The sequence below is a fragment of the Eutrema salsugineum genome, unplaced genomic scaffold (assembly GCF_000478725.1).
Source record: "Eutrema salsugineum unplaced genomic scaffold, Eutsalg1_0 scaffold_2, whole genome shotgun sequence".
Lineage (NCBI taxonomy): Eukaryota > Viridiplantae > Streptophyta > Magnoliopsida > Brassicales > Brassicaceae > Eutrema > Eutrema salsugineum.
In genome coordinates this window covers 12,208,362-12,218,160 of record NW_006256829.1, presented here as the reverse complement: position 1 = coordinate 12,218,160, position 9,799 = coordinate 12,208,362, and the positions used below count along the sequence as shown (strand labels likewise).

The 9,799-nt window shown below is 37.4% G+C and overlaps 3 protein-coding genes across 3 annotated transcripts; 2 read left to right on the top strand and 1 right to left on the bottom strand.

Annotated features, from left to right (window-relative positions):
* Positions 1-258: 258 nt before the first annotated feature.
* LOC18016430 (probable WRKY transcription factor 27) lies at positions 259-2,041 on the top strand. The gene is made up of 3 exons (XM_006401713.2): positions 259-948; positions 1,048-1,161; positions 1,264-2,041. The coding sequence occupies exons 1-3, from the start codon at positions 467-469 to the stop codon at positions 1,775-1,777; spliced, it is 1,110 nt and encodes a 369-aa protein (XP_006401776.1). The 5' UTR covers positions 259-466; the 3' UTR covers positions 1,778-2,041.
* A 2,815-nt stretch (positions 2,042-4,856) lies between these two features.
* On the top strand, positions 4,857-6,577 carry LOC18016431 (probable NADH dehydrogenase [ubiquinone] 1 alpha subcomplex subunit 5, mitochondrial). Its single transcript, XM_006401711.2, has 2 exons — positions 4,857-5,269; positions 6,188-6,577. Exons 1-2 carry the CDS (start codon positions 4,957-4,959, stop codon positions 6,382-6,384), a joined length of 510 nt encoding a protein of 169 aa, XP_006401774.1. The 5' UTR covers positions 4,857-4,956; the 3' UTR covers positions 6,385-6,577.
* LOC18016429 (pentatricopeptide repeat-containing protein At5g52850, chloroplastic) lies at positions 6,514-9,249 on the bottom strand. Its single transcript, XM_006401712.2, has one exon. It carries the CDS (start codon positions 9,240-9,242, stop codon positions 6,549-6,551), a length of 2,694 nt encoding a protein of 897 aa, XP_006401775.1. The 5' UTR covers positions 9,243-9,249; the 3' UTR covers positions 6,514-6,548.
* Positions 9,250-9,799: the final 550 nt, after the last annotated feature.

Genomic DNA, 9,799 nt, shown 5'->3' with positions numbered 1-9,799 from the left:
AAGGAAGAAAAAAGCTTTTCTTAAACCAAACAAAAGTTACAGGAAAAAAACACCAAAATATGGTTTGAAAAAAAAAAAAGAGTATACATATGTTTTGAACAAAAGAAAAAAAGAGTATACATATGTGTGAAGGGAAAACAAGAGAGTATAAATATGTAAAAAGAAGATACTCAAAACCCCATCAAACGTTACAAATATTTTATTTCATTTTGGTAAGATGTATAAATAATTGAAAACAATAGCAAGTCAAGTGCTCTCTTTCCCACCCATCGATTCCTCTCGGACACTGCCCAATCTCTCCATACTCTCTCTCTCTCTCTTTCGACAAAAGAAAAAGTCAGCGCCGTCCTTTACGCCATAGTTTGTCTCCTTCTCTCTTCTCTCCTCACCAACAGAACCAAAAGCAAAGAAATCGAGCTTACTTTCCTAAATCCCAACAACAAAAACCCATCAAGATCATCAAATTATGTCTGAAGATTGGGATCTCTTCGCCGTTGTAAGAAGCTGCAGCAACAGCTCTTCGGTCTCCTCGGCAACTACTAACACAAACGACCGAGGAAACTGTAAACAACTAGATCCTCCTCTTCCTCCTCCTCCTCCTCCTCCTCCTCTGTTCACACACATCGGTGAAGAAAGAGACATAGATTCTTGCAACGAGCTACAAGATTCTTGCAAACCCTTTTTACCGGTTACTACCACTACTACAACTTGGTCTTCTTCTCCACTTCCTCTTCCTCCTCCTTTAGTTTCATCAGCTCCTCCTAATATCTTAATGAAACAAGAACAAGGACAACTTGAATCAGTACAAGATCAGAAACCTCCTCTTGGTGTTAGGTCGTCTTTCCCACCTTCCACAACCATTTCTTCTTCTTCTGTCTTTGTTTTCCGAGGTCAACGCGACCAGCTTCTTCAACAACAATCACAAACTCCTCTTCGATCTAGAAAAAGGTTTGATTTATTCATCGGTTATAACTTAAATCCATGTCTTAATTATTGCAAAGTTTCTTTCTTTTCTGATTATATTTTTTGTTGCTTTAATTAAACCAGAAAGAATCAGCAAAAGAGAACCATTTGTCATGTAACTCAAGAGAATCTCTCTTCTGATATGTGGGCATGGCGTAAATACGGTCAAAAACCCATCAAAGGCTCTCCGTATCCAAGGTCTTTTTTTTTCCCTTTAGTCAAAAATTTTCTCGAGGAAAAAAATGGTTTCTTTTTTTATTTTCTTGGGATAATAATGTTTTAATTAAACAAAAAAAACAGGAATTACTATAGATGCAGTAGCTCAAAAGGATGTTTAGCAAGAAAACAAGTCGAAAGAAGCAACTTGGATCCGAATATCTTCATCGTCACTTACACCGGAGAACACACTCATCCTCGTCCTACTCACCGGAACTCTCTCGCAGGTAGCACACGTAACAAATCTCAACCCGTTAACCCGATACCTAAACCCGACCACTCATCGGGTCAAACCGTTTCTGGTTCGAATACCGTAAAAGAAGAGGTTCATCTTTCTCCGACGACACCGTTGAAGGAAAACGACGACGTTCAAGGAACTAACGGAGACGAAGAAGTCAACATGGAAGACGAGGAGTTAGATGAAGTCGAAGAAGAAGAAGAAGAAGAAGAAGAAGAAGAGGAGGAAGATGAAGATGAAGATTGTGACGTGGATGATGTTTTGATACCGAATTTCGCGGTGAGAGATCGAGATGATTTATTCTTCGCTGGAAGCTTTCCCTCTTGGTCCGCCGGAACCGCCGGAGACGGTGGTGGATGATGAAGAAGAATATTATCTCTATTTTAAAACAACAAAAAGTCAGGTTTTTAATTATTATTTTTTATCTTGTTAAAACTTGACATTTATTGTGTTATTAAAGAATATATATAAAGTAGAAAAAGAGGGAGAGATAGGAGACAAAAGAGTAGTCTACAATCATATTTCGTTTTGACTGATAGCTAAAACTTAGAAAATTACTCTAGTAATTATGTGTCGATTAAAATTGACATTGCATAATACCAAAGCTTTTTCTTGGTCCTAAATGTATAAATTACCATATTTTCGATCCTATATTATTTGTATATAATATTTCTGAATTTCAAAATTTAAAAGAAGCAATTTTTTATAAAATGCTTTATTAAAACTGTTACAAATGACACACAAAACAGAAGTAAATATGGGTTGAGGAAGAAAATAGAGGTAAATAGTGGAACAAATGGACCCAAATATTAAAAATAAATAATTAAACTAATTAATGTCAGGGCCTAGTTAAAAAGTTATTGGCAGCGACAACCATGCTAAAAAATTGTTATAATTTGCTTTCATTTAATGTCGAGATAATTAAATTATCGGATTAGTTTAATAATTGAAGAATAATCATGTGGGCAGTGGGCTACACAACAGAACTGTTAATTCGGTTCAGACCGGAAACAACGACTCCGGTTTTCGCTGGCTTTTAAACTCACGAGACAAGACCATAAATCTGACGTCTTTAGAGCATGTGCAGTAGTATGGGATTCATCAGATTAAATAAATAATTTTTTTTTTTCGTTTTTGTGATGAATTCTGATTAAGTTTGAGGTTTCAGTAGTGAATTCGCCGGAATTTTATATTAATTTTCTTTTTTTGAAAATTTTTTTTGCCCAAAACAAAAAAACGATTGAGATAATCATCAAAAATAGGATCATATTCTGCTCAAAACAGGATGGGATCAGTACAATACAAAGCGAAACGATATAGAAGATGATCATCGAGAATGGCAAACAACTACAACGATTGAGTCTACACCTAAACTACAACAATTTCAGTTCAACATCATCATCGATAACTACTTAACATCGACAATGGCAAAAGGCAAGATGATCAAATCATATAGCAGAAAACATACACCCGAATGATGAAAAACACATATATCAAATAATATCACATATTATAAACACCAAATCATATCACATATATGTAAGGGAATTACAACCAATTTAGTAAAAGTAAGAAAACGTAAAGAAAGGCAAAGTCAAGTAAACCAATCATGTAAACACCAAGAACAATTCAGTTCATCATCAATAATCAGAGCAAGTTACTATACTAAACCCGATCATGTAAACAACAACAACAATTCAGTTAATAATCGATAATGACAAAGCCAAGATTGTAATAGCATTTATATCAAACAGAAACGTTTAAAAAAACATTCATATGAACTCGATAAAAGAAAATATGTTTCGACAAGGCCATATGGACAAACACTAATCGTAAACACATTATCAGCTTGTTAATGTATTGTAACATACACACGACTAATGCATATGGAAGAACTAAACTCCAATTTGAACCCCAAAGAAAAGCCCCAATTTATTCCTCCACATTGAAAAAACCCTAATTTCATCGAACAAAAATTCGCCAAATAAACAGTATAACATGAATTCGTTTTCGAAAGCAAGTGAAAAACGGTTGAATTTCATTGTATTACACCTCAATTGCAACCCCAAATGAAAGCCCCAAAAATTTTCCCCAATTCATATGAACCCTAATTTCACCGATTTGAAATTTCTTTCAAATCTCCCTAAAATTTTACTTCTAATCGTCTTTGGGTTTCAATGAGGTGAGATGACAAGAAATCGACACTAATTACCCAATCTAAACCACCGATTAAAGACTGACAATTTTTGCTTATGAAAACCAAAACTCTAATTTCCCTAAATCGAATAAAAACCAGCAAAGGAAGAGAAGAAACGTTTACCTCGACAATAATCACGGAAGTCCGACCCTCGGTTGTGAACTTCCCGGCAAAAGCTGCACGGTTCCGACGGATTTCACGGTGGCGACGAGAATCGCCGTAAGAGAGGAAGAGAGTGAAGGAAAAAAAGTCGGGAAAGAGAAATGAAAGTTTGGGGAAAAAATTTTCCCGTCCCCGAAAATTACCCGAAAATCACTCTACTCACGCTTCGCCACGTGTCTGAGATGCGGGTTCATCAAACTCTTCCGGATGAACCGATCCATCGAATTTGAATTTTTTATTTAAGTCTATTTCATCTTAGAACTCGAGCCAAATCCGTCCAACAAACTACTACTGGACCTGGTCTTAGTCCCACTTGTACCTCTGGCCTTTATTAACTGGTCAACCATTTTTTATTATATAGTTTTTGACATACTGTATATGTTATTTTGTCGTAATTCGAAGCGTCGGTCAAACATATTTTATTCGGGTTCTTCTGTTTCCGCATTAAGAAAAATATTGCATACTTATACGTCTCTGGAATTAATTAAAGTAGGGTCGTTACTCGTTATTAACTTATTGATATCGTTAAAATAAGCTATGACGAAATGGTTTTGACGATTTAGCTTTTATGATTTATTTTAATTATATATTATGGTCGGTACAGATTCTCATGACGAAAGATGGGCATGCAAGTTGTTACCCCTTTCTTCTTATCTCGATTTGTTATATTTTTTTGTGATAATTTCTTTACTAGTTTTTTAAAAAGTGTTTTCTTATTACTTTAGTGAACAAGCATTTAATGTACGAAAAAATGCGAACAAATTGAGGAAAAAAAACTTCCTTTTTTATAATTATCCAACGTAAGAGTTGGCCATATTATATATGGTCCCGGCTCATGAATAGAAAACATCTGTATATCTAAAGTAATATTAAAGATTTAAAGTACAGTTGAATACGAAACTAAAATATTTTAATTAATAAGATGCTTAAGACGAAGAATTAATAAAATGCTTAAAATCAAGGCCCATAATCTCATTAACAAAGAAAACTCCGAGCTCGTGATAAGCCTGTAAAAGCTAATAAGGCCCACTAATAATATAAATAGGCCCATTAAAGAATCTGGCTTTCATTTTCTTCTCCATCTGAAAATGTGAGAGTTGACACTGTAAACAACAACAAAAAGCTTCTGAGAATTCGCCGGAGTTAAGAGAGAGAGAGAGAGAGCGATCCAGCGGTTGAGATGTTCTTACGGGCAATCGGACGGCCATTGTTGGCTAAAGTGAAGCAGACGACGGGGATCGTCGGGCTTGACGTGGTCCCGAACGCGAGGGCGGTGCTGATCGATCTCTACAGCAAAACCCTAAAGGAGATCCAAGCTGTGCCGGAGGATGAAGGATACCGAAAAGCGGTGGAATCATTCACGAGACACCGTCTCAATGTGTGCAAGGAAGAAGAAGACTGGGAGTCGATCGAGAAGCGGCTTGGTTGTGGTCAAGTCGAAGAGCTCATCGAAGAGGCACAAGATGAGCTCACACTCATTGGAAAAATGATCGGTCCGTATGCTCTTTCCCTTTCTTACATCGCCTCGATTTTCATGCGATTGATATGCTATTTTGGTTCGGTTTTGCGAATGCTTGAGACTTGGGATTAGAATTTTACTTTGCATATCTGGTTAGCGAACAAAGTGTGAACTATTTAGACTATAATATTGATTTGTTTCCAAGAAATGGGTTTGAAAAATGAAGTTTTTTTGGATCGTTAGGTAGACAAACTGTACACCGAGCACTGTAAAGATGACCTCTTTATTGGCTAACAAGTTAGTGGGAAGAAACTATGAGTTAATGTTCATTGAAATCCCAAACTAAAACTGAAAATCAAGTAAGGTAATGCACAACTTATTGTATTAGTATTTGCTAACTAAGGCGTATGTGTGAAAGTTTACAGTAGTTCACATAAGATTGGAAGTTTGGAACTGTTTTTGCTTCAACGTCACATAGGTGTTAATTTGTGCTAAATTCGTGTTCTTGCTTTGCATTTATCTGTACGTTAGTGTTTAATGCTTATGAAACTCGCTTTCAAATTTCATGATACTTATTGTATTAGTATTTGCTAGCTTAGGCAAATGTGTGAAAGTTTGCATTAGTTCACATAAGATTGGAACGGTTTTTGCTTCAATGTCACATAGGTGTTGGTTTGTTCTAAATTAGTGTTCTTGCTTTCCAGTTATTGGTACGTTAGTGTTAATGCTTACGAAAACTATCTTTCAATTTTTCATGATACTTTGTTCGAGGTTCCAGAGATCTTCTTTCTTTCTTCTTCCTGTGATAATGTAACAGTCTGAGTGAGCCTTATCACATTCTTTTGGTTGTAGTATTATATCGATCAGACTTTCAATGGTCCAAAACTTTTGGTTTTATGTATTAAGAGTTTCTTCACCTCATAATCGCAATTCTTTTTATTTGCATATGTAGAATGGGACCCTTGGGGTGTTCCAGATGACTACGAGTGTGAAGTGATTGAGAATGATGCGCCGATTCCCAAGCACGTTCCTCAACACCGACCTGGTCCTCTTCCTGAGGAGTTCTACAAAACCCTTGAAGGTCTACTTTCAGAGGCCAAAACAGAAATCCCAGCTGCTAGCTCCAGCGATCCGCAGTTGAAGGAGTAACTTCAAGCTTCATAATTTGTGTACTTGTTGGTTTTTCTTTTTTTTTGGCTAGAGTTGTTCCAGAGACAGTCAAGCCTCTGAATAAAATCTCTTAATAATTTTGAAAACTATATAGCAATGGCATACGCTTTTCACAAATGTTTTATCGTCCTTGTTCAAAAAAACTATGATAATACAAACGATGTTTCTTCTTCCCCTTTGCAAGAACATTCACCATTCTTAAAGATATGTACTCGATTCCCATCTTTTACAGTTATATTCTTATCAACTAACCGGGTCATGAGGGACACGAACTCATGACAGTCCTTACACAGGGTTTTGTTCTTGACAATATGGACCGGAGTTTGTGGTGAAGTGTACACAAGACCAAACACAGCAGCTTGTTTTGCACTGTGATAGCTTGCGTTTTTATTACCTCGGTATGTAAAGCCTGACCTTTCGATCTCACCCTTTATCCATTCTATCTCTGCGTAAATCCCATTCGTTTTCTCGGCTGTAGTAACATCCTCACTGGCAAAGCTGTGAACTTTTCCTTGAACCTCCACAGTGCTCTTGCTTAGCTTCTTACTCAAACCCTTCTCGCTCATCAAATTTCGAGTCTTTTGGGCCAACTCTGGTTTTCCAGTTTCGTCGTATAAGTCTGCCAAAAGAATATACAAGGCTGGATCAGATGGTGCAAGTGCTAAGCCTTTGTTAGCCATATCTTCTCCTAAAGACAGATCCCCATGGTATCTACAAGCTCTCAATAATGTTTTGAAGATCAGAGCATTTGGTCCCAACGGCATTGTCTCTACAATTCCTCTCGCTTCCTCTAGTCGTCCAGCACGACCTAGGATACCAACTAGATGAACGTAGTGCTCTATCTGTGGCTCAATGTCATGGATTTTCTTCATCGAGTGGAAATACTCTAGACCCATCTCAGTCAATCTTCCGTAACTACACGCAGAGAGCAATATCAGGAACGTTACTGAATCGGGCTCGGTTCCTTTCATCTTCATCTCCTCAAATGCAGATAGAGCAGATGAAATACAACCGTTTGATGCTAAACCAGATACCAACCCGTTCCACGTAACTACATCAGGGTTAGCTGTCTCTTCAAACACCTTTTTGGCATCTTCCAAGATACCACATTTACCGTACATGTCAATCAAACTGTTGGAAACCGAAACCGAAACCGAGCTAGAATACCCTGATTTTACAGAGTAACAATGAAGATGTTTCCCAGTTTCAAGAGCTCCCAAGTTGGCTGAAGCCGAGATTAACCCAGGTAAGCTGAACTGATCCATTCCGATTCCATCACTACACATATGATTAATGATACTTAGTGCCGTTTCATACTTGGCCAACTCGTTAAACCTCGTTACCAAGCTCGTGTACGTAATGTTATCTCTCCTTTCCATTGACCTAGCCACGTTCCAGGCGTAAGCTATCTTATCCGAGCTTGCATATGCATCGACGAGTGAGTTCCCTACTATTGTTTCACTTTCTACATTTCTCCGGAGTAGATATCCATGGATCTCTAATACCCGCTTTAGAGATTTCAATTTGGTGCAAGCTCGGAGAACACCAGATAGAGTAACAACGTTGGGCTCTAACCCTTGGTTTACCATCTCCATCAACAGTCCAAAACAGTCTTGCTCGAACCCGTGATCAACAAGACCAATGATTAACGTTGTCCAAGAGATGACATCTGGTGAGATCATTTCTCCGAACACTCTCAAAGCTTCTACTTCGGACGCCGAGCACTTCATATACATATCTACAAGCGCATTTCCGACATCAGTTCTGTCCGCCAAGCCGACCTTGATGGCCTGTGAGTGAATCTGCTTGCCTAAATCCAACGACCAGACAGAAGAACACAACCTCAAGATTGCAGCGTATGTGAAGTTATTTGGTTGCAAACCCAAACCTCGCATCTTAAGAAACGTAACAACAGCTTCCTTGGCTCTTAAGTTTCTTACAAATCCTGATACTAGAGACGTCCAAAGAAACACATCCTGTTCTCCGGTCGAATTCAATACCCTTGCAGAGTCTTCCATTTTAGAGAACCTCGAGTAGAAATCAACCAGAGATGTCTTCAATACCACATTCAGCGGAATCCCTCGAGTAATCACGTTGCTATGAATCATTTTACCAAACTCCAAACCAAGAAATGAAGAGGCCCCTAAAAGCTTAACGAAAGTGAACTCGTTAGGAGGAACACCAGCTTTAACCATCTCAGAGTAAAACTGCAACGCCTCTCTCCATTTACGAGCTTCCACTAAAGAAGTTATCATCATCGTCCACGAGATGGTATCAGCAGCGTTCTGAAGAGAGTTAAACACTTGACGAGCCTCCTTGAGTCTCCCGCACTTTGAATAGAAATCAGTCAAGCTGCTTCCTAAAACCGGGTTTCCCTCGAATCCAGTCTTGATAACAGAGCCATGAACTCGAGCTCCATAGTTGAGATCTCTCAAACCAGCACAAGATCTTATCACTGAGGAAAACGTGAATTCGTTCGGGTCTGTTCCCGAAGCCATCATTTCATCGAACAACGAAAGCGACCACGCAAACTCTTGCCTCTTGGTATGAGCAGAGATCATAACAGTCCAGGCAAAAACAGTTCTGTGCGGCATTTCGACGAACAGTTTACGTGCATTCCATATACCATCGGTTTTCAAGTAAAGACTCAAGAGATTGTTGCATAAGTCCAGATTCTCTAAAAGATTCAACTTTAGTACAAGGCAGTGTATGTGTAAACCTGTGCGTAACGAATTCGATTCGCAGAAGGAGAGAATCTGACTACATGATTGTTGGAAATTTCCCAGTTCGTTAGTGCGAGAGAGAAATGCAGCAGCTGCTGCTACTTTGCTCGTCATTCTTTTGCATCAAAAACGTTGTGACATGAAAAAAGTCCGAAGCTTTGATATGTTCACTTCACGTCGCTGTTGAGGTTTCCCTTAGACACGACACGATGATTCTCTCAGCGACAATTTATTATTAAAATTCGCAATTATGAACATGTTGTGTTTTTTTTTTTTTTACACTGTAACGTTATCAGCCAAAAAAAAATTTAATTATCATACAATTTAAAATTTTATGTACGGCTGAAATATTTATATAAAATTTTACTATTTAAACTGAAGATTTTATTGTATGAATTAAAATATCTTTTATTATATTTATGAGTTATGAAAACTAAAACATCAAAAGAAAGAGAAACGAATGAGTTTTAGTATTTTTTTTTTCGGCTAAAAACATTTATATTACTTTTAAAGAGTAATTACAAAGACATTTTACAAAATTACTATGACACAAATTATTACATACGCAAATGTATGTGTCATATACTAAGAAATATATACTAAAATTCATAATAATTTCTCAATTATAACCAAAAATATCTGTTTTTCTCTTATCTATAAGCGATTTTTAA

Bases quoted from the DNA above. Each gene is read 5' to 3' on its own strand.
- LOC18016429 (XM_006401712.2), bottom strand. From the start codon at position 9,242: ATGACGAGCAAAGTAGCAGCAGCTGCTGCATTTCTCTCTCGCACTAAC.
- LOC18016431 (XM_006401711.2), top strand. From the start codon at position 4,957: ATGTTCTTACGGGCAATCGGACGGCCATTGTTGGCTAAAGTGAAGCAG. The intron at 5,270-6,187 runs GTCCGTATGCTC...TTGCATATGTAG, and splicing joins ACTCATTGGAAAAATGATCG to AATGGGACCCTTGGGGTGTT.
- LOC18016430 (XM_006401713.2), top strand. From the start codon at position 467: ATGTCTGAAGATTGGGATCTCTTCGCCGTTGTAAGAAGCTGCAGCAAC. The intron at 949-1,047 runs GTTTGATTTATT...TAATTAAACCAG, and splicing joins CCTCTTCGATCTAGAAAAAG to AAAGAATCAGCAAAAGAGAA. The intron at 1,162-1,263 runs GTCTTTTTTTTT...CAAAAAAAACAG, and splicing joins AAAGGCTCTCCGTATCCAAG to GAATTACTATAGATGCAGTA.